The sequence below is a fragment of the Eulemur rufifrons genome, chromosome 10, assembly GCF_041146395.1.
Source record: "Eulemur rufifrons isolate Redbay chromosome 10, OSU_ERuf_1, whole genome shotgun sequence".
NCBI lineage: Eukaryota > Metazoa > Chordata > Mammalia > Primates > Lemuridae > Eulemur > Eulemur rufifrons.
Window position 1 is genome coordinate 5,466,535 of NC_090992.1, and position 26,259 is coordinate 5,492,793.

At 56.6% G+C, this 26,259-nt stretch overlaps 2 protein-coding genes across 3 annotated transcripts; both read left to right on the forward strand.

Annotated features, from left to right (window-relative positions):
- Positions 1 to 69: 69 nt before the first annotated feature.
- On the forward strand, positions 70 to 4,752 carry REEP2 (receptor accessory protein 2). 2 transcript variants are annotated; one of them, XM_069484086.1, is made up of 8 exons: positions 70 to 101; positions 1,930 to 2,002; positions 2,230 to 2,306; positions 3,431 to 3,551; positions 3,784 to 3,897; positions 4,230 to 4,377; positions 4,471 to 4,601; positions 4,684 to 4,752. In XM_069484086.1, exons 1-8 carry the CDS (start codon positions 70 to 72, stop codon positions 4,750 to 4,752), a joined length of 765 nt encoding a protein of 254 aa, XP_069340187.1. The 2 variants fall into 2 exon arrangements, with proteins under 2 accessions (XP_069340187.1, XP_069340189.1); XM_069484088.1 differs by having other exon boundaries at positions 4,236 to 4,377.
- A 14,498-nt stretch (positions 4,753 to 19,250) lies between these two features.
- Positions 19,251 to 22,995, forward strand: EGR1 (early growth response 1). The gene is made up of 2 exons (XM_069484089.1): positions 19,251 to 19,810; positions 20,487 to 22,995. Exons 1-2 carry the CDS (start codon positions 19,510 to 19,512, stop codon positions 21,788 to 21,790), a joined length of 1,605 nt encoding a protein of 534 aa, XP_069340190.1. The 5' UTR covers positions 19,251 to 19,509; the 3' UTR covers positions 21,791 to 22,995.
- The last annotated feature ends 3,264 nt before the right edge of the window (positions 22,996 to 26,259 follow it).

A 26,259-nucleotide genomic window follows, 5' to 3' on the forward strand; every position in this document is an offset into this window, starting at 1 on the left:
GCTCGGCCTCGGGCAGCTGCATCCTCGGGCCGGGCCGGGTCCCCGCCCCGCGCTGCGCCCGGCCCCGCCATGGTGTCCTGGATCATCTCTCGCCTGGTTGTGTGAGTGCGGCGGGGGCGGCGGGCGGCGGGCGGCGGGCGCCCCCGGCGGGGGACGATGCGGGATGGTGATGGAGGGAGGGCCGGCATGGACCGCTCGGGGCTTCACGCGGCAGGGTCACCTAAAGGCACAGCGTCCCTCTTGGGGTCCCCAGAGACATGGAGATGTGGGACCCAGGACAAGAGGGGGAATCCTAGGGGAGCATGGCAGGCCTGGCTTCCCAGGGACCTCACCCACATTATTTTTAAAAACCGCTTTTATTTTTGATTTCCCTGTTCGTGCGCCCATCCTAGGGGCCGAGGGGACGGTTTGATTTATAAGGGGAGGCAGGCACGTCCCCTCCCCCACCTGGCAGGTCTGGGCTGGAGGAGCTCCTCAGACCTGGGCCCTGGTCTCCCTGGGGAAGAGGGGCAATAGAAAAGAGTGGGGAGCAAGGCAGGGCCATGGCCCGCACCCTGGGCCTCCCCAAAGGGCCCAGGCCCTCCTGACCCTTCCACTAACTGCCAAGAGACTGAGGATGAGGACACCTGCCCTTAAGGCCCCCCAGGGAGGAAGTCTGGGTATCAAAGCTGAGATGCTTGGAGGACAAAGTGTGGGAGGTAACTGGGAGAGGAGGATGTGTATGCTCAGCCTGGGATTGTGAAAGCCACTGGGGGGAGGACGTTGGGTGGCCTTCATTCCAGGCTGCCAGCCACACTGTGGAGCTATGTCCCTGGCCCCTCCCCGGGCTCTAGGAGAGAACATACCCCAGCACCACCCCCACTCCCACCACCTCCTACCCCCTGCCCCCTACCGCCACCCAGACTTTGTCCTTGAGGATTCTGCCCTGCATTCCATCTTCACCTGCCAGTCTGGAAGTATCCTGCCCGGTCAGGCGGCAGCCACACAATTGTCAAGGGGCCGGGCCTGACTGCTGCCCTAGCTCAGGACCCTGCCCCTCGGCCTCTACCGTGGGGGCTGACACCCCACAGCCACGCCCTGCTGCCTTCTTCCCATTCAGTGCTGTCACATGCTTGTGTCCTGGTTTCATCTAGACACACTGGAGTCCTCTCCTTTCTCTCCTCCCATCCCACCCCAGAGGGAATCTAGGCCTCAAACTTCCATGTGGCCTTCAGGGTGGCTGCTTCTCTCCTGCCTGGGCAAGCTCCCTAAAGGGCACTGGGCCTCTTCCTCCCCTTCCTTCCCTCCTGTCTGTGCTCTATAATGGGATCACCAGCCAGGACCCTCCCCTGAGCCTGGGCCCGGGGTGTTTACATGAGGATTAAATCTCTTGCCCTTCCCAGGACCTCCTGCCCCTGTGCCCTCTGTTCCCCAGGTCCCCAGGGCCACAGTAGTGCCTCTGACTGCCAGGTAGAACACACTGTTAGGTGGTGTCGAGTTCCCTTGCAGAGAGGCCCCCACCCAGCCTGGCTCTGAGACAGGGAAGAGGAGGGTAAGGGCAGATGCATGTGAATGGGCGTGAGGTCAAGAAGGAAGACACCCTGTGGCAGTGACAAGACCCCCACTCCCCAAGACTCCCCAAGGATCATAGCTGAAGGGACCACACTGGACCCTCTGGCCTCTGGGTCTCTCCTTGCCTCGGGGACTAGAGAAAAACTGAACAATGGAGGGGGGAGGGGCATCACCCTAGCTGGCTGGGGCCTGACGTGTGTCACCTGAATCTTGACTGCTCTGACCTTAGCCCCGGACCTGAGTTTATCAGTCCAGCTGACATGGGACTCGGGAATCCTGTCCCTTTTCCCCTTACTTACCCAGGGGCTGACGCAGAGCTGGGAGGGAGAGGCCCCTGCCCTTGGCCGATGGGCCCAGTAACCATGCCTGCCTCCCTAGGCTCATCTTTGGCACCCTGTACCCAGCCTATTCTTCCTACAAGGCCGTGAAGACAAAAAACGTGAAGGAGTATGTGAGTGGACGACCCTTCACCCCCTCCCCAGCCCACACGGCAGAGACAGGGGAGGACAGTGGGTCACATTCCTTTGTACCAACGCCATCAGCCACTAACAAGACTCAGCAAAGGAGGGTCCTGGCTGTCCCATCCCCTGGCGTGACCAGCAGGCAGGGTTGGGGGTCCTGCATGTTCCTGGCCCCTTGGCCCCAGGCCCCAGCGAGCACTGCCCTCTGTGCCCTCAGGTGAAATGGATGATGTACTGGATCGTCTTTGCCTTCTTCACCACGGCCGAGACGCTCACGGATATCGTGCTCTCCTGGTGAGGTCCAGAAACCGCCCCCACCTCATCCCAGGGCCCAGGGCCACTGCCTTTCCCTATTCAGCCAGCCAAAACAAAAGATGACACCCAGGGTGGAGTCCCTGACTCCCAGCGGTCCTGGTCAGCACAATGCGAACAGACATCACCCCAACGTCCCTTTCTGGTGCTGGCCAAAGCACCGCAATAGAATTCAGGAAACCTGCTTCCACCACGCTGCCAACGACGCTGGGCAGGTCCCAGCGCTCTAGGCCTCCGTTTCCCTGTTTGTAGAATAGGCATGTGATTGAATCTTGTAAACACTGGGTGTTTGCAAGGCATTTTCCAGGCCCTGCTGGACTATGTCTGAGCACTGTGAGAACAGGGAATATGTCTTAGTCACGTGCACGTTCACGGCAGGAGCTCAGAGACGTTTCCTGCATGAGCACGTGCCTCTTAGGAGCGAAGACTGACAACTCTAACACTGGCCTTCGAGAGGACAGAGTTCTACCAAGGCGTAGAGAACAAGAGTTCATTGCATTTGTAGACAGGGCCCTTGTATTCAAGAAAAATAGTTTCAGTAGAGGAAAGAGATGGGTTAGAAAGGGAGGGTAGCGAGTGTAGATGCCTCTTGACACAGCGAAGGAAAGAGCTTTGATGAGGGCGCTGTGAGCACAGAGACCTGAAGGAGTTTGTGGCCTGAGGAGGAGCCGTGGGGAATGGAGAACAATCCTTAAGGGCGAGGGCGTGTCGTGGCAGTGAGGGACAGACCCAGAGCACAGCTGGAGAAGGCCCAGTGCTCTCTATGGGAGGGAGTGGGAAGGGAAGGGGTGACGACCCAGGCATGGGCCTGTGAGGTTAGGGGGTTCCCCTGGGTGGCGACCCCACGGTAGAGGAATGGGGGTCTTCTCTAGGAGTGAGAGGCGGGGCGAGGAGAGCCACCGCTGGGGGAAGTTCCTTCTGGGGTCATTTCTCACCGTCCCATCTGGAGTCCATTGCGATTAGAAACGACCAGTCCCCTGAGACCTGTAGGGACCCCAGTGCACTGAGGGGGGAGGGACTTCCGGCATGTGTGGGGCCAGCGCTGAGCCCAGCGCACCTCCTGCCCTCCTGCCGTCTACTCCGTGCTCACCTCTGTCGCCCGACAGGTTCCCTTTCTACTTTGAGCTCAAGATCGCTTTCGTAATATGGCTGCTGTCCCCTTACACCAAGGGCTCCAGCGTGCTCTACCGCAAGTTCGTGCACCCGACGCTGTCCAACAAGGAGAAGGTTTGCTCCCCGTTCTCAGCTTGCTTCCCAGCCCACCGCTGGCACAGGCAGCCCAGCGCCTGCAGCCTCACACATTCCTGGCTGTCCCCGCGGGTGCCCCGAGCCTGAAGTGACCTGGCAGGGCCGTGGCTCCTGAGCAGGCAGTGCCTTTGCGCAGGTGTGCACAAGAGCAGGGCAAGCCTCAAGGCAGCACCCACCTCTCACCCCTCCTCCTTCTCCTCCCACCCCTCAGGAGATAGATGAGTACATCACGCAGGCCCGAGACAAGAGCTATGAGACCATGATGAGGGTGGGCAAGAGGGGCCTCAACCTGGCCGCCAATGCCGCAGTCACCGCTGCTGCCAAGGTGAGATAGGGACAGGCCCAGACTCCTAGGACCCTCACCTTGTTCATCTTGTGCCCCTTGGCCAGGCCCCTTGGTGCCCACCCTGTCCCTGGGGCTGTGGAGCCCTTGGGGTTCCAGTCCTGGCTGGACCCCTCTCCAGCTGAGTCACGTCCACCGTCTGGCCACAGCTTCCTCATCTGCCCAGCACGGCCCCAGCACCTCCGTGCCGTGTAGGACTGGGGGAGGGCAGTGTGGGCAAAGCGCTGAGCCCAGGGCTGCTGCCAGCGCCATAGTGACCTCTATCTCCACCCCGCCCCTCCCCCCGGCTCTCCGGTGCGTGGTGGTGACCCTAGGGCCAGGGGGTGCTGTCAGAGAAGCTCCGAAGCTTCAGCATGCAGGACCTGACCCTGATCCGGGACGAGGATGCGCTGCCCCTTCAGGGGCCTGACGGCCGCCTCCGACCCAGCCCTGGCGGCCTTCTGGACACCATCGAGGACATAGGTGACGGCAGCGCCCAGGGTGGGGGCAGGGGGCTACCAGGGCAAGGAGGCCAGGTGAGAAAGAGCCCTGGTTTCCTTTCCTCCCTGCAACCAGGAGATGACCCTGCCCTGAATTTAAGATCTAGCACAAACCAGGCAGATCCCCGGACAGAGGCGTCTGAGGATGACATGGGAGACAAGGCTCCCAAGAGGGCCAAATCCATCAAAAAAATGCCCAAAGCTGAGGTGAGAGCACAGGCGGAGCCTGGGGACATGGGGACGGGGTGCGGTGCCCTGCTGAGCCCTGTCTTCCTCCTCCTTGCCACAGCCACTGACTTCCAAGACACTGAAGACCCGGCCCAAGAAGAAGAGCCCTGTTGGGGGCGACTCAGCCTGAGGTCCTCCGGCTGGCCGGCTGCAGAACAAGGAGGAAGCCTCAGGAAGGGCTCGGCCCCAGCCCCTGCTCCTCACTGTGCCAGTAGCCAGGTGTCTCAGGCCCCTGCGGCCCCCTCAGCCATTTCCGGTGCCTGCCCAGTGGCCACTTCTCTGGAAGGGGCTTGGAAAAGAGGAGGGGGGCCCAGCTATGGGGGCTGAGGGTAGAGGCTGGACCAGGGGCTGGGGACTGAGCTGCCCAAGGAGGTGGGGACTGCTCAACCTGCACCGCTGCTCTCCCTGCTCCGGCCCTGCCCCACCCGCCCAGTGCCTTGCTGAAGACCATGGCCACCCCCTTCTGAGGTCCTAACACGCCCCGCCCCTGCTCTTGGGGGTGAGGGGCAGTCACAGCCCAGGTGGACCGAGGACGGGCCTGAAGGCACCTGCAGAAAGGGAGCAAAGAGGGAAGGCCTCAAGGGACTCGGGCAGCGACCGCCAGGCCACAGCTGCGGATGGAGGCGGCGTGTCAGTGTGTGCTCAGTGACCAGGGTGGCCAGGCCGGAGCTGCAGCAGGGGGCCCTTTTCCTAGGCATTGGGTAGGGCTGTGTGCTACATGTCCCCACAGAAAGAGGTGGGGGTTCCAGGGTATGTATGAATGAGTGTGCGTGTATCTTTCTGAGTCTAGGGCTGGGGGGAGTTTGGGTAAAGAACTCTCCCTCCAGCCGGCCCCTCCTCCCACCCTTAGCCCCACCGCCAGCTGGCCCTCCCCCAGCCCCTCCCTCCTAGTCTCTGAGCCTCAGGGGAACCCACCCATGACGGAATGGGGTCCGAGGGGCCTCTCACCTCCTCCCCTGCCCTCGATCCCTTTTATGTCACCCCCTTCCCACCCTGTCCCTGGCTGGACCCCTGCACTCCTCAGGGCCCACTGTACAGGCCCCTGCAGAGCTCTCTCCTTTCCTCGTCCCTGGGGCCTGTCCTCCCTTGCCCCAGGGTCCCCTCCTGTGCTAAGCAGACTGAGCCCTGTATGAGCAGAACCCTGTCAGAGCGCAGCCTCGTCCCACACCCTGGCCCAGCTTCTGCCATGGCGTCAATCAGGGCCAAGGGGGACATGTGAAGAAGACAGAAGTGTGGGGGCTGCGGGGCCCCTGGCTCCTTGGAGAGAGGGTGCCCGTTGGACCTTTGGCACTGGATGAGCCAATAAACCACACTCTGGCACCTCACTTATTTTGGCCTCTGTGCTTTGTTCTTGCCCCGCCCAGTCGGTCACAGGTGGGAAGGACCTCAGGTGAGAAGCAGGGCCCTGCTGTGGGGGCGGGAGGGGGAAAGGCCAGACTGAACGGTGGGAGCTCTGATCCCCAGTGGAGAGATGGGCTTGGGTTGATTCCATCTGGGAAAATGGTTTCGAGGGGCCAGGACTTGAGGCCCAGGGGCCCCCAACCCCCAAGAATTGTCCCTCAGGATGCCATCTGGAACCCCAGTGGACCTTCTGGCCCACAGAAAGTGCCAGGTGTACATTGTGGGGACAAAGACCCCAGTGAGGCCCCCGGGGGAGACAGGATGGGCTGTGGGACTGCCATGCAGGGCTCGGGGACTGGTTGGTGGCCACAGTGCCTAGAAAAGCCAAAACATGCTGGGGGCGGGCGGGGTTCAACCAGAGACCCTGAAACGGTTGAGGACAGAGGCAGAGATGGGGAAGCCAAGACAGGCTGGGAAGGAACCAGCCCATGGATCCTGGGGACAGAGAACCAAGGGCTGGGGCCAGAGAGGCACCCCAGTGTGGCACTGGGAGACCCGCTGGGCAAGGTCGGAGGAGAGGTGGAGAGAGGACAGGGATCTGAGCCTGGGGACATGGAGCCAAAGCTACCAGGGGCCAAGGAGCACAACTGGCTGGACATGGGCCTTCAGGGGAAGGGAAAGGAGGGCAGAGGAGCAAGGGCAGCACAGGAGGAGAGACGACAGAGGAAGAGAACAGAGAGGGGGGGGGAGGGGAGCAGAGAAATAGCAGATCAGCCTTGTGGCAGGAAAGTGGAGGAAGCAGAGCATGAGGTGGGTAGGGGTGTGAGTAGGGCCTAGACCCAGGCTCTGGACCCCTACACAAGCGCCCCGACACAGAGCTTTCCTCTTCCTTCCCTGGCATCACAGGGCACATCCACCTGCCACACGAGCCAAGCTAGTTAGCCGAGAACCTCCTGGACTGAGGTGATAGTGAGGGCAAGATGTGCCATGTCCCTTTTGTCTCCCCTAGAATCCTCCACTCAACCAGCCCTGTGAAGGTCATTCCTTTCACCATCAGCCTCTGAGCAATCTGGCCACTGAATTCTAAAGTTGCCAGGGTAAAATTCAGTGGCCAGACTCATTCTAGAAAGATCCCCAGGCTGGGTGTGGTGGCTCACACCTATAATCCTAGCACTCAGGGAGGCCAAGGCCAGAGGATCACTTGAGGTCAGGAGTTCGAGACCAGCCTCAGCAAGAGTGAGACTCCCCGTCTCTACTAAAGATAGAAAGAAATTGGCTGGGCAACTAAAAAAAGATAGAAAAAGTTAGCCAGGCATGGTGGCGCATGCCTGTAGTCCCAGCTACTGGGGAGACTGAAGCAGGAGGATTGCTTGAGCTCAGGAGCTGGAGGTTGCCGTGAGCTAGGCTGACGCCACGGCACTTTAGCCCGGGCAACAGAGCGAGACTCTGTCTCAAAAAAAGGAAGATCCCCAGAGAGTAAGATGCTGCAGTCCCAGGCTAACAGCTACCATATGGCCAGGCAGCCAGGCTAGGCACTCTGTAACCCGAATCTCACTTGCTGTGTGTCAGACACACCACACACACTTGCTCATACTCAGGTACATGCTGGCACCCACGGTGACTGGGGACTAAGGACGGCACTGTCGTGTTCCACAGTGCCAGACTCTCCAGGCACATCTGTGTTTCCTTATATCGACAGGGACATGCTCAGATTTCCACATGCATTGGTCTGTTGCCATGGAAACATTCAGGCTTCTAGAACTCGGCACAGGGCCTGCCCCCTGTGGTGCATAGAAGGAGAGGAGAGATGAAGGTGATAAAAAGAATGGGTGGAAAGGCTCCTGGGAAGAGGCTGGTTGGTGGGACATGTCTGGGCTTAGGTGACCCCTGCTGTCTCCTCATTCCCCTCATTCCACCTCCCTCTCCCCTCTGCCTCCGTACACCTCTCCAGGCCAGGGGGCGGGAAAGAGATGGGAGTTATGAGGATGGTGCTAGGTCACTGCCTGGGTCCTCAGGGGGCTTTGAGAGGTATTAGCTTTGGGCTGGGGGCTCGGGCTGCGGTCTAGCGCTGTGTGTCATGCCCAGGCCTCCTTGGGAACACTGGGCAGTCCCCCAGGCCTAAGGTCCCTGGCTATAGTGGCCTCAGGCCTTGAGCTACTTCAGCTCTTTCTCCTCCCCTTCTTGTCAGTCCTTCATACCCAGAGAACCTGCTGTAAATGAGATTTCCAGGCCGTGACGTCAGAGGAAAGCAAGCCTGCGGTCCTTCCAGCCTGTGCCAGCTCCCCTTGATGGGCAGAGCTCAGCCCGGCCTTGCTCAGCCTGGAAGGAGGCAGGGCGGGCCCAGGAGGGAGGGGCCTTGGGGGTGTGGGCCACGGTCCCCAGATCTGTGGCGTCCAGGATGATAGGGAGAGGCTGCTTCCAGACCAAAAGCGCGGGCTGGCTTCCCCACTACCTTACATTTCAGCCAGTACATGATCATCTCCCTCCCAAACGGCCCCGGTGTTTCCCTCTCTAAACTGGAGCAGGTCTGCCTGGAGGAGAAGGGCGCCTCACGCGCTCAGAGCCCGGCAGCGGCCTCTGTGCGGTCCTGCCTGAGAGCGCCTTCCAGATGGAGGCTGGAGGCAGCCCGGGCGGGAGGGAGGCCTGCAGGCTGGAAAAGGCCCACGAGGTGGCGCAGCTGCCTCCCGGTATGGAGGGACTCCCCGCCCGCGGGGACAGTCCTCTCCCGCAGCCGATCTGCTCCAGGCGTTGCGAGCAGAGCGCGTCGTACTCCGCTCCCTGAGCTGAGGTTCAGGAAGAAAGCACCCGTGATGGGGGACAGCACAGCGCGGACCCTCCAGCAGTCTCGTTCTCAGCCCAGCTCGTGCGCACGCCCCCGCCCCTCCCGCAGGAGATGGTCAGGCGCAGAAGGCGCCCCCCTGGGTGAGGATCAGGCACCTTGGCGGAGCAGGGAGGTTGCCGGGCTGGCCCGGGGAGGGCCCTGCCGCCCAAGGCGACCCGACCTGGGAGAGAGGCTGCTGGAGCTGCTTTCAGGGTCAGGAGGGATGCAGGGGGGAGGGAACTGGGGAGGAGGAGGCTGGGTCTAGAGGGAGGGAAGCTTGCACAGCCACAGTACTGCCTGGACATGGTCTCCCTGATGGCCTCAGTGACAGTCCCAGGCCTGCTCCAGGTGTCCCTGCCTCCTGCCCCTTCCCTTATTTTCGTCTAGGGTACTGTGGTTGAAAGAGGAACCCCAAACACTGGAAGCCCAGTATTTTTTTTTTTTTTTTTTGGAAGCCCAGTATTCTTACAGGGGCAGGGAGTGGTGCTCCTCAATGACCCACCTTTCTCTGATCTCTTTCTCAAGCTGACCCCACCAGCCCTGCATCCCATGAACTACCCTCTTCTTTTGTCCCCGCCAGATGAGTGATCAATAAATAATGCTGATGGTGAGTTTTACACCAGCATCCCTTAGCTGTGCCTGTCCTGTCCCTGACAGAGAAATGCATGGTCCCCAGACAGCAGTTTCCTGTCTTGGCCAACAGAGGGTCTCTTTGCCTTCCTATCTCTGCCAGAATCATGATTCAGTTCCATCAGCTAAGAGGAAAGGTCTCCCAGAGATCAGCTTAGCCAGCCCCCCAGGAAGGATGGAATCAGCTAAACCAAGCAGAGACCCTTCCTGATACCTTTGTATCCCATGATGCAATTGAGATCCCATTTCCTCTGCTCCACGTGCACCCTGGGCCTCTCAGGTACGTCCAGCTTTCTGAGTGTCAGCTCAGAAGGAGACTGCAGCCTCCTTGCCCCTACCTGGACTGTTTGCAGCCTGAGCAAAGATTCATAAGCTCCCAGACTCCTCGGGCCCAGATCACTCTCACCTGGTTCTGTTCTCCTGGAAGAAGGGGAGGAGAGGGGAGGAGGAGGAGGAGGAGGCGGAGAGTAAGAGGCAGTGGGAGCTCTTGAGCCCAACTCAGCCAGTACCAGCTCCCTGCCTTGCAGAAACTATGCCCACTCCAATTTTCGCATGCGCAATTCCTTCTGCCCAAGGCACCCTTGTTCTCCCGCTTTACCAGGTCAGCTCCTGCATGTGCTTCAAGTCTCAGCTCAGACACCCCCAAGCTATTAGATGCCCCCTCCAGGCCTCTGCCACACTTCTCCTTCCCCCAACAGCAAACATTGCCCTGTTGGGTCATGGCCTGTTTCCAAGTCTATTTCCCCACCAGACTGAAGGTCAGGCATAGGCCTGGGTCCAGCTGGTTCACCACTGTTTGCCCACCATCCAGCACGGGGCCTGGAACACAGTAAGCACTTGCCACGTCTGTGGAATGTTTGAACAATGCCCCTGCAGCATCCTCCTTCCACTCCTGAGAAAACAACCACCTTCAAACCTCTGTCTTTCTCCGGAGCTGTCTGCCTGCGCCTGAAGATGGGGTCTGAGCTAAACAGGAGCTGCCCGGATCAGCTGCCCTCTCCCTGCTTGCCCCAGCCTGTGCCCACGCTCACTTGCTCTGCTTTTCCCTCTCACACACAGATGGGAGTCAGCTTTCCAGCCACATTCAGTTCTCACTTTAATTCAAATGCTAAATTGGGAAGAAGAGCAGCTTCACACTCCCAATTTAGCCTGGGAGAGAAAAAGTGAGACAGCCTGGATGTTGCCAGGGAAAGGAGGAAAGAGAAAGTTGGGTCTGGGGTTGGAGGGTGGTGGCGGGCCCAAAGCCCAAGGGCAGACAAAGAAACCACCACCACCCAGCTCCTAAAAATAAACCACCCAGAGCTCTGACCCCAAGGTGACCCCTAAAGCCTCTTTTCTATGCCAGGGCAGCCACTCCAGGCTCAGTCTGGGGTGGGGGCGTGATCAGGGGGAGCAGAGTTGTCTCTGGCTATTAAAACTTTCCAGAGAGGGAGCTGCTGCCCCGGTCACTGGTAGCAGGAGACCATGCGGTTCTTCTTAAATCTGACTTTAACCCTCCTTGCGGTAGCTATAGGTTACTGCCTCGGGGTGAGGAATTGGAACACTGAGTCCACAAACACTTGCACACCAATGTTCACAGCATTATCACAACAGCCAAGAAGTGGAAACAACTCTTTGTCCATCAACAGATGAATGGCTAAACAAAATGTGATATATACATACAAATGGATATTATTCAGCCTCAAAAAAAAGAATGAGAGTCTGACCCATGCTACAACAGGAAGGAACCTTGAAGACATTATGCTAAGTGAAATAAGTCAGACACAAAAGAAGAAATATTGTATGATTATATAAGGTACCTAGGATAGTCAAATTCATAGAGTAAGGAACCAGAATAGTGGTTAGCAGGGGTTGGGGGGAGGAGGGACCAGGGAATTAGCATTTAAGGGGTACAGAGTTTCTGCTTGGAATGATTAAAAAGTTCTGAAAATGGAAAGCAGTGATAGTTGTACGACAGGGTGAATGTACTTAATGCCACTGAATTGTACACTTAAAAATGGTTAAAATAGTAAATTTTATGTATATTTTACCATAATAAAAATAAATATTATTTTTAAAAAACTCTGAGTCCAATGCCAGCTTCAAGACACTGTCATCCACCATGGTGGCCCTGTCTGCAACTGGCCCAAAGGGAAACTGGGTCCTCTGAGTTCCAAAGACCCCTCCCTCTGCCTGCTGATGGGAACAGAAGTGCTGCCTCTGCCCACAGTAAAGCAAAGACCCTCCTGGGGATGTTCCCAGGGCCCAGAGGGGCCCACTCTCCTTCCCTCTCATCTCTGTCTGTCAATGTGATCATCTGCATGGAAGCTCTTCCTCCTGGGGCTGGGTGCCAGCCTCCTTTTCACTCACTCATTTCGACTTTGCCTTAAAACAGGGTTCCATATGGAGGGAGTCGAAAGGAGGGTGGCTGGAGGAAGAAAACAGAAAGGGCCCTTCCATCCAGCCTCTCAACCACCGTTTGCCTTATTGCCACTGTCCCAAGGGATATGGACGCTCCGCTGGGCTGAGCTGCCTGTCAGCAAATGTGGGTGTCAGTTTTTCCTGCAGTCTTTCTCTGACTGGGAGGCCCCCGAGGGAGCCGCTGTGATAGCTGGTGCTGATGCATCCAGACTCACCCTCCGTCCTGGACCACTGCCTGCTTGCCCGCTAGTCTTACCACCTGCCCCTCCCCCCGCCCCCACCCCCAGCCTCCTGAAATTATTTTTAAGATGGCAAGTCTCGGCTCTCTGGCTGCCTGGGAAGCACTTCAGTGGGTGGGAGCTGGATTGGGGTCTCCCGCATCCACTGTGCTTCCCCAGTGAGAGCATATGTCACACGGCTGTAAGTGCTTCACTGTCTCCCTCACTAGGCTGTGAGCTGCAAAACAGGGGGACCCTCCTTGCTTCTCTTTGTATCTTTAATGCCCAGAGCAGAGATGATGTTTGATAAATAATTGTTGAGTGACTGAGTTGAAATAATCTGTTCACATGCCTGACTCCCCTACCTGACTCAAGAACCCCTGCAGAGTGAAAGCTTTGTCTGATTCATTTTGGGACCCCAGGGAACAGTTCTTGGTATGAGCTGGGTTCCGCCAGAGGGTTCTGAAGCCAGACTGTCTGGATGGGAATCGTGGCTCCACCACTACCCAGCTCTGTGACCTTGTGCCAATCGCCTGCCCTCTCTGAGCAGGTTTCCTCATCCACGAAATGGGGGTGAGAATGGTCCCTACCTCATAAGGCACTGTGAGGACAAATGCCTGTCAAGTGTTTAGCACAGAGCCTGTCACATAGTAAATGTGTGTGTGTTGGGGGGGGAGGTGAGGGCGGGGGTGGAGAATGTATCCAGAGATTAAGGAAAATCAGAGGAAACAAGCACCACGGATATCATTATTATTGTTTTTCCTGCATCCTGGTGTTGGAGTGGGGGTTGGGGGAGAGGCCAGTGCCAGAGTGGGGTAACCCCAGGGAGTGCCTGCCCCCTCCCTCCCTCCCCCTCCCAGCAGGTCTGCAGAGTCCAAGCTCACCCACCAAGAAGCTGAGCAGCCCCAGCGCTGGGCGGTGGTGAGGGGCCAGAAATAACCGCGTTGCTATTCCTGCCTTTCTGGGCTGGGTGGAAACGCTGCCTTTCTAATCTAAAGGCTGCTCTCCACTTCCTGCACATCAGTGGGCTCTTATGTAATGCTCCCCTCCCTCTCCTGCCCAACGAGCTTCCAGAGATTTCTGCAGCCTGGCTGGCTTTGCTGCACACTCAGCTGGGGGCGGGGGGAGCAAAGAAGGCAGAGGACAATCGGGCTGGATTGTCTCTGAGCCTAGGGTCCTGCCAGCCCCACACCTGGGAGAGGGGCTGCCCAGCACAGGGCAGAGGGACAACAGCCTCCTCCTGCACCTGCAGGGCACCCGGGGGCAGAGAGGACCCAGGCAGCCCCGCCTAAGGGTTCGTGTCCCTCTTCCCTCTCCAGGGCCCCTCGAGGACAGACTGTGCCACCTCTCCAGTGATTATGCCTCAGTGTCTTCCATTTTAGGCCTAACCTAACTCAGGTACATCACTCCTCAGGCAGACCCTAAGGACAGCAGCCTAGACCCCAACTCTCCTATGTAGACCCCCCACTGGGGGCCAAATCCTCCACAGTCTCTCCTTGCCGCCCTGGAACCCTCTGGGCGTGCCAGGCGCCCTCCTCAGCACCCTCTTCAGACCCCGAGTACCGCAGGCCGCAGCATCACTCTGCATGGCCCTTCTCCGCCTAGGACTCAGGGCTGTCCTCTGGCACCTGTAATTGGAGTAAATGAGATGGCTTCACACTACACGCTCTGGCACGACTGTCACTGCCATCTCCCATCTTTCCCCATGTCTCCCCCTTTTGCCCACCCTCTCAGTGCACCTTCTGTCCCTCCCCATGCCTGGCCTCTTCAGGCTGCTTCTCACCCCGCAAGGCCCCACTGGGGTGGGAGCAGAGCTGCCCCCGACCCATGCAAGGCCAATACCTCCATGTTTCCGGTGGAGCCCATCAGTCCTCGGAAAGTGTGACAGGCACCCCAGACAGAACCCGAGAGAGAGTCACTTCCTGAGCCCTGGGCCGGCCACAGCCGTGGCAAACCACAGCCTGAGCAGCGCATGTGGGTGCTGACGTAGTCCAGGCCAGGGAGGAGGAAGCGGCAATGGAAAAAGGGGCTTATTTTCCTCTGAGAGCTGCAGCCCGCTCAGCCCTGGGTTGGGTGTCAGAGATGTGACGGTTCTGCTGGCCTTCTCCTGGAGCCTCAGCTGCCTTGGGCAGGCTCAGCTCTCTCGTATCTGCCTCCTCCTCTCCCATTTGCAGGAAAGTCTGAGTGTGGACAGCAGCAGCTCTGACCTGCAGGTCCTCTGAGGTCACCTTTCCCCAGGGTTCTGGCACCAGTCACCTGGCCAGCAAGGTCTGAGAGCCCCAGGTCATCCCTAAGCGCATCTTGAGGGCCAGCAGGCTCCCAGGCCGGGGTGTAGGAGTGGCTCAGAGCCTTCCTTACCCCCAAACTCTTTCCTGTACACCCCAGGCCAGTCGTTTCATCTGGGTTGTTGGTCAGAAACGGGGTGTTCATTGACCAGGCACCATGGCTCTCACACCTGTAATCCTAGCACTCTGGGAGGCCGAGGCAGGAGGATTGCTTGAGCTCAGGAGTTTAAGACCAGCCTGAGCAAGAGTGAGACCCCGTCTCTACTAAAAATAGAAAAAATTAGCCATGCATGGTGGCGCGTGCCTATAGCTACCCAGGAGGCTGAGGCAGGAGGATTGCTTTAGCCCAGGAGTTTGAGGTTGCTGAGCGCTAGGCTGACGCCACAGCACTCTAGTCAGGGCAACAGAGTGAGACCCTGTCTCAAAAAAAAAAAAAAAACACCAGAAAGAAAAACAACAAAAAACCCAAAAAAACAAATGGGATGTTCACAACCCCAAACTGAGATTTGGCTCCTTGGGAGGACAAATTCTTTTCACCATGTCTCCTCCCCTTCCTCTGCTCCCCAATCACAGCAAACAAAAGTGTGCCACTGGCCAAAGGTCAGATCAGAGGAGAGTGGGGATGACCCAGATGTCTCCAGCCCTGCTGCTGTCAGGTCAGTGGCATAACCCCATCCGGGGAGGTGACTTTCAGGCCTCTCTGTGATGGCTACGGACCGGGCAGCATGTAGTGGCTTTGAGCTTAGCTCTTCTCACTGCTCCTGGGTGGAAGCTGCCTTTGGAAGCTGGGCAGGGCTGAGAAGGCGACATGCTCCTCTGTATGAGCTGTGAGGACAGAACAAGGGAGAGTGACAGTGGAAGGGTACAGTTTAGCTCTAAACATTCTTGCCTCCCACACCTTAGCCTGAGGCCCTAAATTGACCATGGCCAGGACTCTTTCCCTCCTGAGGCCTTAGCCAGGCTGCCCTTCAGCCTAGAATGCTCTCCCCACCACACTCCTCTAGGCAGTTAGTTTCCTCTCCACTTTCATATCTCTCCATAAATGTCACCTCCTCCAAGATGCCTTCCTTCACCTTCCTAGTATGTAAGCTACACTTACCATAATCTGAAGTTATCCTTTTTATTTGCATAACTGTTTATTTCTATCCATCCCACTGAGTGGTATTTTCCATAAGAGCAAATCCTCACTGTGGAATCCCTAAGAATCAGCACTGTGCCTCATACAAGCAGCGGCCAATAAACCATCTTTAAAAGATGAGTGCTTTATTTAACCTTCCCTTCTGCTACTTCCCAGTAGCACCTCTCTCTACTCTAGCCCACTCCCCCACTTTCTAGCCTCATTTCCCCCAGACAGGACCACATGGGTGCTCCTGACCACCGCACCAACCTTGGCCAGAAACAGCTTCTCACTTCCCCATCAATTTGGTCCTTCTCATGTTCTTTCCCCTCCAAAATCTCTTCATTGTCCCCGCCCTTCTCTCAGCCCCCTGGAATCTTTCCCTCCTCTTATTCCCTGTGCCTTAGTGTCACTGGCTTTTGGTGGCTAACAGGGCGGCTCCCTTCCTATTCTTTAGTCTCTTATAGAATCTAGGCTCCCTTCTATCCAACGGTAAGCCCCTTAGAGGCAAAGGCCGGCACCATAGGCCTTATCCCTAGACCCTACCCACAGTAAATCCTCAGAAAAGTTTTTTGTTGTTGTTGATAATGAGTATGGATCAGAACCTGTTGGGTTATGAGTAATAGGAACTGAACTGAGGCTGTTTTGTTGTATTAATAAAAAAGTAATTCACTGGCCTGCATAACTAAAAAGCCCAGGCTGAATCCAGGGACTTCCTCTGCATCAGCTGCATTCGGAGGCAGGCTCTCCGGTCCTGCGGGCAAGATGGTCAGCAGGCTTATGTTCTGTTGGCTTAGTACCATCAGGGAATAAGAATTCCCCTTTGCCAAGAGTTCCAGAAAAAGTCCCAGAAGTGATTCTCATTGGCCTGTTTTGGGTCATGTGCCCATTCTGACTCAATCACTGTGGCCAGGGACATGGAATGCCCCTAGGCCATAGCATCCTGCACTGATGGCCAGGCCTGCATTACGTAGCTACTCCTAGACCTAGGGTGGGGTTATCTGCCCCCACCCACATGGATTGGGGTGGTTCCTCAAAGGAAACTGCTAGCTGGGGAACAGTTATGAAGAGAACAGGGAATTGATGTTGGGCATGCAAAACAAAACACGTAGACTATAAGCATTTCTGGTGCCCAGCTTCAGAAAGGACCTGAAAATACCTTAGGTCAGCTGACACAGTAGAATCACAGGGCAACAGGTTTGCCCTGGCTGGGAGAGAAAGATGTTCTTTCCCAAAGTCTGGGTGGTTCACCAGGGACAGCACAAGAATCCCAAGCTGAGGTACTTGCTCAGTTCTGGCACTCACACGTTCAGGAAGATTATGATGTAGTTGGTCTAGGGTAAAACCTTTCTTTTTTAGAGCTCCACAGGTGATTTTGCTGCGCAATCAAGGCTGAAAAATTCTGCTCTATGAAACGATGTTCTACTGCAGCAAGAAGATTCATATCAACTCTTAGGGACAATGTCCCCTGTGTTAGGATTGGAATGTTTTTCCCTCTCTGCACAACTTTTCAGAAAATGGTCACTGGGGTTTTCTTGAAGTCTGAGGATGGGTGGGTGAACTGTGGGTGACCCTATGGGTCTAAAGCCCCTGAAAACAACAATAGCCACTGTTTACTGAATGCCAGCTGCAAGGCAGGCACTGAGCTTTAGGATTTCGCAGAATTGGAAGCCCGTGTACATTTTAGTCTTCACAACAATACTTCCATGTGGATATTATTAACATTGGCCCCATTTTACGGTTGAAGAAAGTGAAATACAAAAAGCTTGGCCAAGGCACCCACCAGGGAGCAGCAAAATGGGTATTCAGACCATTTGACCCTTCAGGAGGCCTGAGGGGGGCGCATCACTTCTGCCCCTAACGGACAACCCGGTAGACAGGGGACTGCTCCCGCACCTCGCCCATGCACTTGGAATGGGGCGCTCAGAGACAAGGGAGTCCTGGTTTATTGCTGAATTCCTTAAGTTCATTATAAGAAAATGTCTTGGGTGGGGGACAGCTACGGAGGGATGAAGCCCAAGAGAGTTACACCCCTCCCCCATTTAACCCCCTGACCCCGACCTCCTGAGGCTGTTTGAGCAGAGACTCTGACCCGACCCCTTCCCTCCAGGTGGTGTCAGCACCCTCCTTCCACACGCGCACTTGCTTTCTTTTTAAATTCAGAAAAACAGCACCTCCCCTGGTTTCAGGGCGAGAGCCAGAGACTTCCCTTCTCGGAATCCCTGTTCCCTTTGGGGCGCGCATGTGACTGCGTCGTGGGGGCGGGGAGGGCTTCCCTGTTAGCCTCCGGCACTCGGGAGACCCGCGGGAATCGTTCCCCCAACCCCCACACCACCCCCGCCTTGGCCTGGCTCTGAGAGGAGAGTGTTACCCTGGAGTCTGGGCGCCTCGGTAGTGGCGGGTCCCCGGAGACTGCAGGGAGAGCCCGGGCTGCGGCGCCTGCTCAGTTCGCGCGCACTGCGACTGCGGCTCCCCCGCCTGGCGCCGCGCCCGGCACAGCATCCGGGGGGCGGAGCGAGGAGGCGGCGGAAGAGCCCGCTCGGCCTGGGGCCCGGGCGCGGAGCCGGAGCGGGGGCCTCCAGAGGGCAGCACCGAGCCGCTGAGCAGGTCCTCTCTTCGCTTCCAAGCCTGGGGTCCCCAGACAGCCCATAGGGAAGCCCCCACTTCAGAATCCGCAGTGTCCCCCAAGCCCTCACCAGGATGGATTAGGGTGGGGAAGTGCCCCGCCACCACGAGAACCATTAGCTCCTGGTGGGAACAGGAGTCAGGCTTCTCCTCGGGCAATCAGCTTCCCCCATCCGCCCCTCAGAGGGGGGGCTCTTCACCGGCTGGGGCTAGGGAACAGCTTTTCGGTTCTGGGTGGCGCACAGGGGACCCGGGGCACCGACAGCCCCATCCATCCCACAGATGGGTGGCGGAAATGAGGCGTCTCACTACTACGCTGTGTCCCAAGAACCATGTGGCCCTGATTTCTTGCCTCAGTTTCCCCGGGACACCTGGAAAGTCACCGTGCCATTGGTCGAGGCCTGAGGTCAAGGCCCCGCCTCTCCTAGGCGGCCTGTGCCCCAGCCGGCCCAGCGGCTCCTCCCTCAGCTCCCGGATCGCTCCCACGGTCCCTGAGGTGGGCGGGCGGGCCCTCGATAACAGTGGCAGAACCTCAGCCCGAATCGCCCTCGCCCCCGCTCTGGGTCCGGGCTTCCCCAGCACAGTTGACGCCCGGGAGCCGCCTGTGTAGCCGAGGGCCCCGCGCTACGCGCCCCGCGCCCTCCCTGTCTGGGCGTCCCCGGCTCCTGCGCACGCTCGGGCTCCGGGCTTGGAACCAGGGAGGAGGGAGGGAGCGAGGGAGCAACGAGCAACGGCCCGGAAATGCCATATAAGGAGCAGGAAGGATCCCCCGCCGGAACAACCCTTATTTGGGCAGCGCCTTATTTGGAGTGGCCAGATATGGCCCGGCCGCTTCCGGCTCCGGGAGGAGGGCAGCGGGCGGAGGGAAGGGGCGGAGGCAACGCTGGGAACTCCGGGGCAGCTTGGTTCGGAAGGCCCCAGCTGCGGCTGCAGCACTGGGCTTCCTCAAAGCCTGGGCTCCCGGGATTCGGGAGCAGGCGCGGGACCCGGGGTGCGGGATGGAGGTGCCCGCCGCTGTAGGAGAGGGGGCTTCACGTCACTCTGGGTCCTCCTGGCCGGTCCTGCCATATTAGGGCTTCCTGCTTCCCATATATGGCCATGTACGTCACGACGGAGGCGGGCCGGTGATGTTTCAGACCCTTCAAATAGAGGCGGATCCGGGGAGTCGCGAGAGATCCCAGCGCGCAGAACTTGGGGAGCCGCCGCCGCCATCCGCCACCGCCGCCAGCTTCCGCCGCCGCAGGACTGGCCCCTGCCCCAGCCTCCGCAGCAGTGCCGAGTCCACACCGCCCGCGGCGAGGGCGAGCCTGGGGACCCCACTGCGTTCTCCCCAGTGTGCCCCACGCCCCGCATGTAACCCGGCCAGGCTCCCGCGAGTGTGTCCCCCGCAGCTCCAGCCCGGGCTGCGCCCACCCGCCCCAACACCAGCTCTCCCGCCGGCTCGTCCAGGATGGCCGCGGCCAAAGCCGAGATGCAGCTGATGTCTCCGCTGCAGATCTCCGACCCGTTCGGCTCCTTTCCGCACTCGCCCACCATGGACAACTACCCCAAGCTGGAGGAGATGATGCTGCTGAGCAATGGGGCTCCCCAGTTCCTCGGTGCGGCCGGCGCCCCAGAGGGCAGCGGCGGTAACAGCAGCAGCAGCAGCGGGGGCGGTGGAGGCGGAGGGGGCGGCAGCAACAGCAGCAGCAGCAGCGCCTACAACCCTCAGGGGGAGACGGGCGAGCAGCCCTATGAACACCTGACAGCAGGTAAGCAGTGGCCTACACCGCGGAGGGTGAGCCCTTTCGCCACCATGCTGGCGTCCAGACCTTCACCGCAGGAGTGCTCCTGGACCTTAGGGATGCGACTGGGGTTTCCCTTCTATTCCTCGCATCCCCGGGGTCATGTGTTAGAGGGATGCCTGGGGACACCCCCCAGCCCCCACTCTTGTCCCTAGAGGTGCTCAGAGGACCGAGCTTTTGTTTGGATGTAGAGCTCTGGAGCTGCGTGGGTGGGCAGAGAGGGGGAGGACTTGTTTTGATGAGCAGGGCTGCGCCCCCACCTCGAGAAAGGCTTGCCTTGCCTGCCGCATGTCCTCAAGGAAGGGCCATGATTCTTGCCCATCGGTGTCCCGGCAGCCTGGGGTAGGGGGCGCGCACTAGCCGCGACCATAGGGGGTGCTGGCGGGAATCCCTCGCCGGCGCAGCCGCTGCGGAGCGCTGGGAGCTGCAGTGGAGGGGATTCTCCTTATTTGCGTCAGCTGTTGTTGAAACGGGCTCTGCCACTGGAGCAGGTCCAGGAACATTGCAATCTGCTGCTATCAATTATTAACCACCTCGGGAGTCAATGGTAGCCGGCCTGACCTCTTGCCTGGCAGCTCGGGTCCTCCTCGTCCTCCAGTGATTGCTCTCCAGTAACCAGGCCTTCCCTTCTCTCTCCTGCCAGAGTCTTTTCCTGACATCTCTCTGAACAACGAAAAGGTGCTGGTGGAGACAAGTTACCCCAGCCAGACCACTCGGCTGCCCCCCATCACCTACACTGGCCGCTTCTCTCTGGAGCCTGCGCCCAACAGTGGCAACACCTTGTGGCCTGAGCCCCTTTTCAGCCTGGTCAGTGGCCTCGTGAGCATGACCAACCCACCAGCCTCCTCATCCTCAGCATCGTCTCCAGCAGCCTCCTCCTCCTCCTCTGCCTCCCAGAGCCCACCCTTGAGCTGCGCAGTGCCGTCCAGCGACAGCAGTCCCATTTACTCCGCAGCACCCACCTTCCCCACGCCCAACACTGACATTTTCCCTGAGCCACAGAGCCAGGCCTTTTCGGGCTCTGCAGGCACCGGGCTCCAGTACCCGCCTCCTGCCTACCCTGCTGCCAAGGGTGGCTTCCAGGTTCCCATGATTCCCGACTACCTGTTTCCGCAGCAGCAGGGGGACCTGGGCCTGGGCACCCCAGACCAGAAGCCCTTCCAGGGCCTGGAGAGCCGTACCCAGCAGCCTTCACTCACCCCACTCTCTACGATCAAGGCCTTTGCCACTCAGTCGGGATCCCAGGACCTGAAGGCCCTCAATACCACCTACCAGTCCCAGCTCATCAAACCCAGCCGCATGCGCAAGTACCCCAACCGGCCCAGCAAGACACCCCCCCACGAACGCCCGTACGCCTGCCCGGTGGAGTCCTGTGATCGCCGTTTCTCTCGCTCCGACGAGCTCACCCGCCACATCCGCATCCACACAGGCCAAAAGCCCTTCCAGTGTCGCATCTGCATGCGCAACTTCAGCCGCAGTGACCACCTGACCACCCACATCCGCACCCACACAGGCGAGAAGCCCTTCGCCTGCGACATCTGCGGGAGAAAGTTTGCCAGGAGCGACGAACGGAAGAGGCATACCAAGATCCACTTGCGGCAGAAGGACAAGAAAGCAGACAAAAATGTTGTGGCCTCTTCAGCCACCTCCTCTCTCTCTTCCTACCCGTCCCCAGTTGCTACCTCTTATCCATCCCCTGCCACCACCTCATACCCATCGCCCGTGCCCACCTCCTTCTCCTCTCCCGGCTCCTCGACCTACCCCTCCCCCGTGCACAGTGGCTTCCCCTCACCCTCGGTGGCCACCACGTACTCATCCGTTCCACCTGCTTTCCCAGCCCAGGTCAGCAGCTTCCCTTCCTCAGCCGTCACCAACTCCTTCAGCGCCTCCACAGGGCTTTCGGACATGACGGCAACCTTTTCTCCCAGGACAATTGAAATTTGCTAAAGGGAAAGGGGCAACCAAGGGAAAAGGGAGAAAAAGAAACACAAGAGACTTAAAGGACAGGAGGAGGAGATGGCCATAGGAGAATGTTCCTCCTAGGTCAGATGGAGGTTCTCAGAGCCAAGCCCTCCCTCTCTACTCCGAGTGGAAGGTCCAGTGGCCAACAATCCTTTCTGCCCACTTCCCCTTCCCTAATTCCTATTCCCTTTGACTTCAGCTGCCTGAAACAGCCATGTCCAAGTTCTTCACCTCTATCCAAAGAACTTGATTTGCATGGATTTTGGATAAATCATTTCAGTATCATCTCCATCATATGCCTGACCCCTTGCTCCCTTCAGTGCTAGAAAATCAAGTTGGCAAAAGGGGTTTGGGCCCCTCAGAGCCCTGCACTGCACCCTTGTACAGTGTCTGTGCCATGGATTTCGTTTTTCTTGGGGTACTCTTGATGTGAAGATAATTTGCATATTCTATTGTATTATTTGGAGTTAGGTCCTCACTTTGGGGGGGGGAAAAAAAGAAAAGCCAAGCAAACCAGTGGTGATCCTCTATTTTGTGATGATGCTGTGACAATAAGTTTGAAGCTTCTTTTGAAACAGCAGTCCTAGGTATTAATCAGCATGTGTCAGAGTGTTGTTCCGTTAACCTTTCTGTAAATATTGCTCGACTGTACTCTCACATGTGGCAAAATATGGTTTGGTTTTTCTTTTTTTTTGAAAGTGTTTTGGGTTTTTTTTTTTTTTTTTGTCCTTTTGGTTTAAAAAGTTTCACGTCTTGGTGCCTTTTGTGTGATGCGCCTCGCTGATGGCTTGACATGTGCAATTGTGAGGGACATGCTCACCTCTAGCCTTAAGGGGGGCAGGGAGTGATGATTTGGGGGAGGCTTTGGGAGCAAAATAAGGAAGAGGGCTGAGCTAAGCCTCAGTTCTCCAGAATGTAAGAAAAAAATCTAAAACAAAATCTGAATTCTCAGAAGTCTATTTTTTTAACTGAAAATGTAAATTTATAAATATATTCAGGAGTTGGAATGTTGTAGTTACCTACTGAGTAGGCGGCAATTTTTGTATGTTATGAACATGCAGTTCATTATTTTGTGGTTTTATTTTACTTTGTACTTGTGTTTGCTTAAACAAAGTGACTGTTTGGCTTATAAACACATTGAATGCGCTTTATTGCCCATGGGATATGTGGTGTATATCCTTCAGAAAAATTAAAAGGAAAATAAAGTAGCTATGATTGGGTATGTGTTTCCTGGGCTAGGGGAAGGGTTCTGCAGGAGCCATATCGAGGGGGTTGAGGTTTTCTGAAGGCCCGGGGCCTTCACAGATGCAAGGATACTCACACCAGAGTCTGTGTCACTAGAGAGAATTCTTTATGAGGACCGAGTATGGGCCTCCTCTTCTTGATACCAGGCCTGTTCCTCTTCATCCTGGTGGGCTGCAGATTTACCTTGGTTAGTTAGAGCCAAAGAAGGCCAGAGTTAGGGGGGGGACATGTGTGGCCAGAGGCAGTGCTACTCTCTGGGCAGCAAATGTTTGCCCACCCAGTTTCCACTTCTAGCCACGGTTGGAAAAAATCTCTGTTCTTGGGAATCCCTGCCATGTGCAGGTGGGGGAGATAAGAGGTAGGCACAGTAACAAGGCTGGGGCTGATGCAGCCTCTCCCTCCCATCCCCCATGTCCCCAGCAACTTGAGGGCATTGAAGAAGGCTGGAAGAGGCAAAGCCCAGTTCTTAAGCCAAGAATCCTTCCAGGAAGAAAATCTCATCACTTGCCAGCTGGAACTGCCATCCTTGGCAGCTTCCTGGGACAGAGGGCAGAGTGGGCAGGAGGCTGGCCTGGTATCTAAAGTTCCCATCCCAGCCAAGTCTGTCCCCATTGCGTAAGAGGTATGAGGTGTTACGTTCTTGTTGCCCTATTCCCTTGAGGAACCACTGTCACTGCTGGAGCAATCCATGTGGGTGTGTGCACATCGGTCTCCTCTGAGAGGCCTTGACCTGGCCACGACAGACATGGAGGGAACAGTTCCTGTTTCAGGAATGCAGATTGGTGGTTGGGGAGACAGATATAACCCAGAAATTACAACATGGTGTTATGTTATACAATATGGGGAGGGATGGGGCTCTTTGGGAGCACAGAGAAGGACACCTAACCACCCCCCACCCCAGGGGAGCTTAGGAAAGACGGAAAAATTGAGTTGGGAAGCATAAGTAGGAGTCGACCCAATTGATTTGGTTTGTGTGTGAGGTAGGGAGGATGCTGGCCAAGTCTGTACCCAGGAGTGTGGATGGGTTGGATTACTGAATGGGAGCCCTACCTCCAACCCTGATATCTTTGTGAATTGGCCAGACACTACCATTCACTGGGCAGATAGGTGCAATAGATTTGGTGTTCTGGAATTCCCAAGCCTTGGCTTCCCTCCCAACTTCTGACCCCTAAGATCAGAGGGACAATGAAGGATCCCCTCTACCTGGTATGGTTATCAGGCCCAGAGTGAAGTCAAAATCTAATCTCCTCCACCCCTTCTCCTTCCTCTAAGCATCTCCCAGGTTCTGTTTGTTTGTTTGTTTGTTTATTTACCTGACGCTCCACAGCCTTACATCTCCCAGTTTCCAAACCCACACTTCCTGGAGCTAGGGGGATTCCAATAACCCCTTGGCATGGGCCCAATTATTTCTCTTTCTTTCTAGCCCTCCCCCCACCAGTACTATTGACCTCAGCCCTTTCCCATGACACCAGACTTCTCAGCCTGGAGTAGGGGAACCAGGCATCTTCTCTAGCAAAGGGCAAATCCCTGTGAGCCTCCTGGCAAAATTGCCAGGTCCTGATGGGACAATATTTGTGTTGGCACGCTTCATCCCAGCCCCACCTACTCCTCCCCATCTCATCTGGGTCCAGGAACGCAAGTCTATGCCTGTTACACGTTCTTAAGAGTTTCTCATCCAGACTCCCAAGAAACAAAACGTGGCAAGAATATATACGAAAGAAGGAGAAAAGAGACTCTGTTCTTTGAAACAGAACGTCTCCTATGTTACAATGCATCAGAATGAGATTTCCAGGCCCATTCAAGGAGCATCTGATTGACACCTTACATCTGAGATGGGGTCCTGGAACTGGCCTTGATAACAAGGCCATTTTGATGCAGGTAGCTTGTTGCTGGCTATTTTTTTTTTTTTTTTTGGTAGAGACAAGGATCTCACTATATTGCTCAGGCTGGTCTCAAACTCCTAGCCTCAACTGATCTGTGGCCCTGGCCTCCCAAAATGCTGGGATTACAGGCATGGGCCAACACACCCAGCCAGCTACCGAATTTTTATTAGTCCTGTCACCAGGGTTTCTTTAGAGTCTGACAGTCCAAACTCCCAAGTTCCTTGGCATGGTTGAAATAGGGCACCACTCAAAAACTTGCCCCATTTTACAGTCCGATAGCATAATGAATGTGTTGGCTGATATAAGAATAACGAAAGTGTTGATGTTAACTACTGTTCCTGCAAGGGAAGTCTGCAACCAAGGACACAGGGCAGCACTGATAAAAGCTCTCATCATCATAAAGGTTGAGGTTTGGGAAGGGCCCCAGAGAATGCTGGAGGGTTGTGTGCTACCTGGGGACATTGTCTAGGGCTTCAGGAATGTGAGGAAGGACAGGGAGAAGTTGGGTGGAAGGGAGGTGGGGGTGGGGGGATTTGGTCAGCTAAGGACAAGTTTAGGTTCTGAAGTAAAAGAAAGAACCAGGTCCTAAAGACCTTTGACCCATCCTCCTACTACCTGAGAGGTAATCTTTGTGCTTGAACTTCAAGAACATTCAGCATCATACGTTTTGAGAGATTCCAAGCACTCAGGAAGGCAACACTTGGCCTGGCTGTCATGCCGGGTTTGCAGCTTCCTTCTACCTCCCCTCATGCAGAACCCCCAGGGTATGGAAGTGGAGCCAGGTGTAGGTACTATAGGGTCAGAGGTATTCCCTGCCGTGTCCCAGTCCCCTGATCCCAGCTGTTTTCACTGTTTCATGCCACACTTCAGTGCAGTTTGAGAGGGGAAGACATTGGGCAGAGTGAGATCCCAGAGTCCTAAGGGCTATGAGGCCAAGTCTAAAAGAATCAGATGTCAAGCAAACAAGATTTCAACATTTTACCCAGAAACCTTTGGGTGCTAATGAGCTCTTTGCACCCAAATAGCAAATTTAGCCTTCTACTTCAGTAATTTTTCTTCCCCAGTCTCCCTTTCCCCATTACTAGATCCTAAGAGAGCCTTTTGTGGCTAAGCTTCCTTGAGATAATCTCTTAGGTCAAGTTGGTGGCTCAACCCCTCAGATCCAAGTAACTTTATCTTTTCAGGGAGTTCTCTCCACGAAGCTCATTTTCCTCAGTACTTAGGGTTTTAAAAATTATTATTACAACTTCATTGAGGTACAACTGATGTACAGTAAACTGTAAAACTTGAGTCTTGACATGTGTGGACACAGGACAAGCCATCACC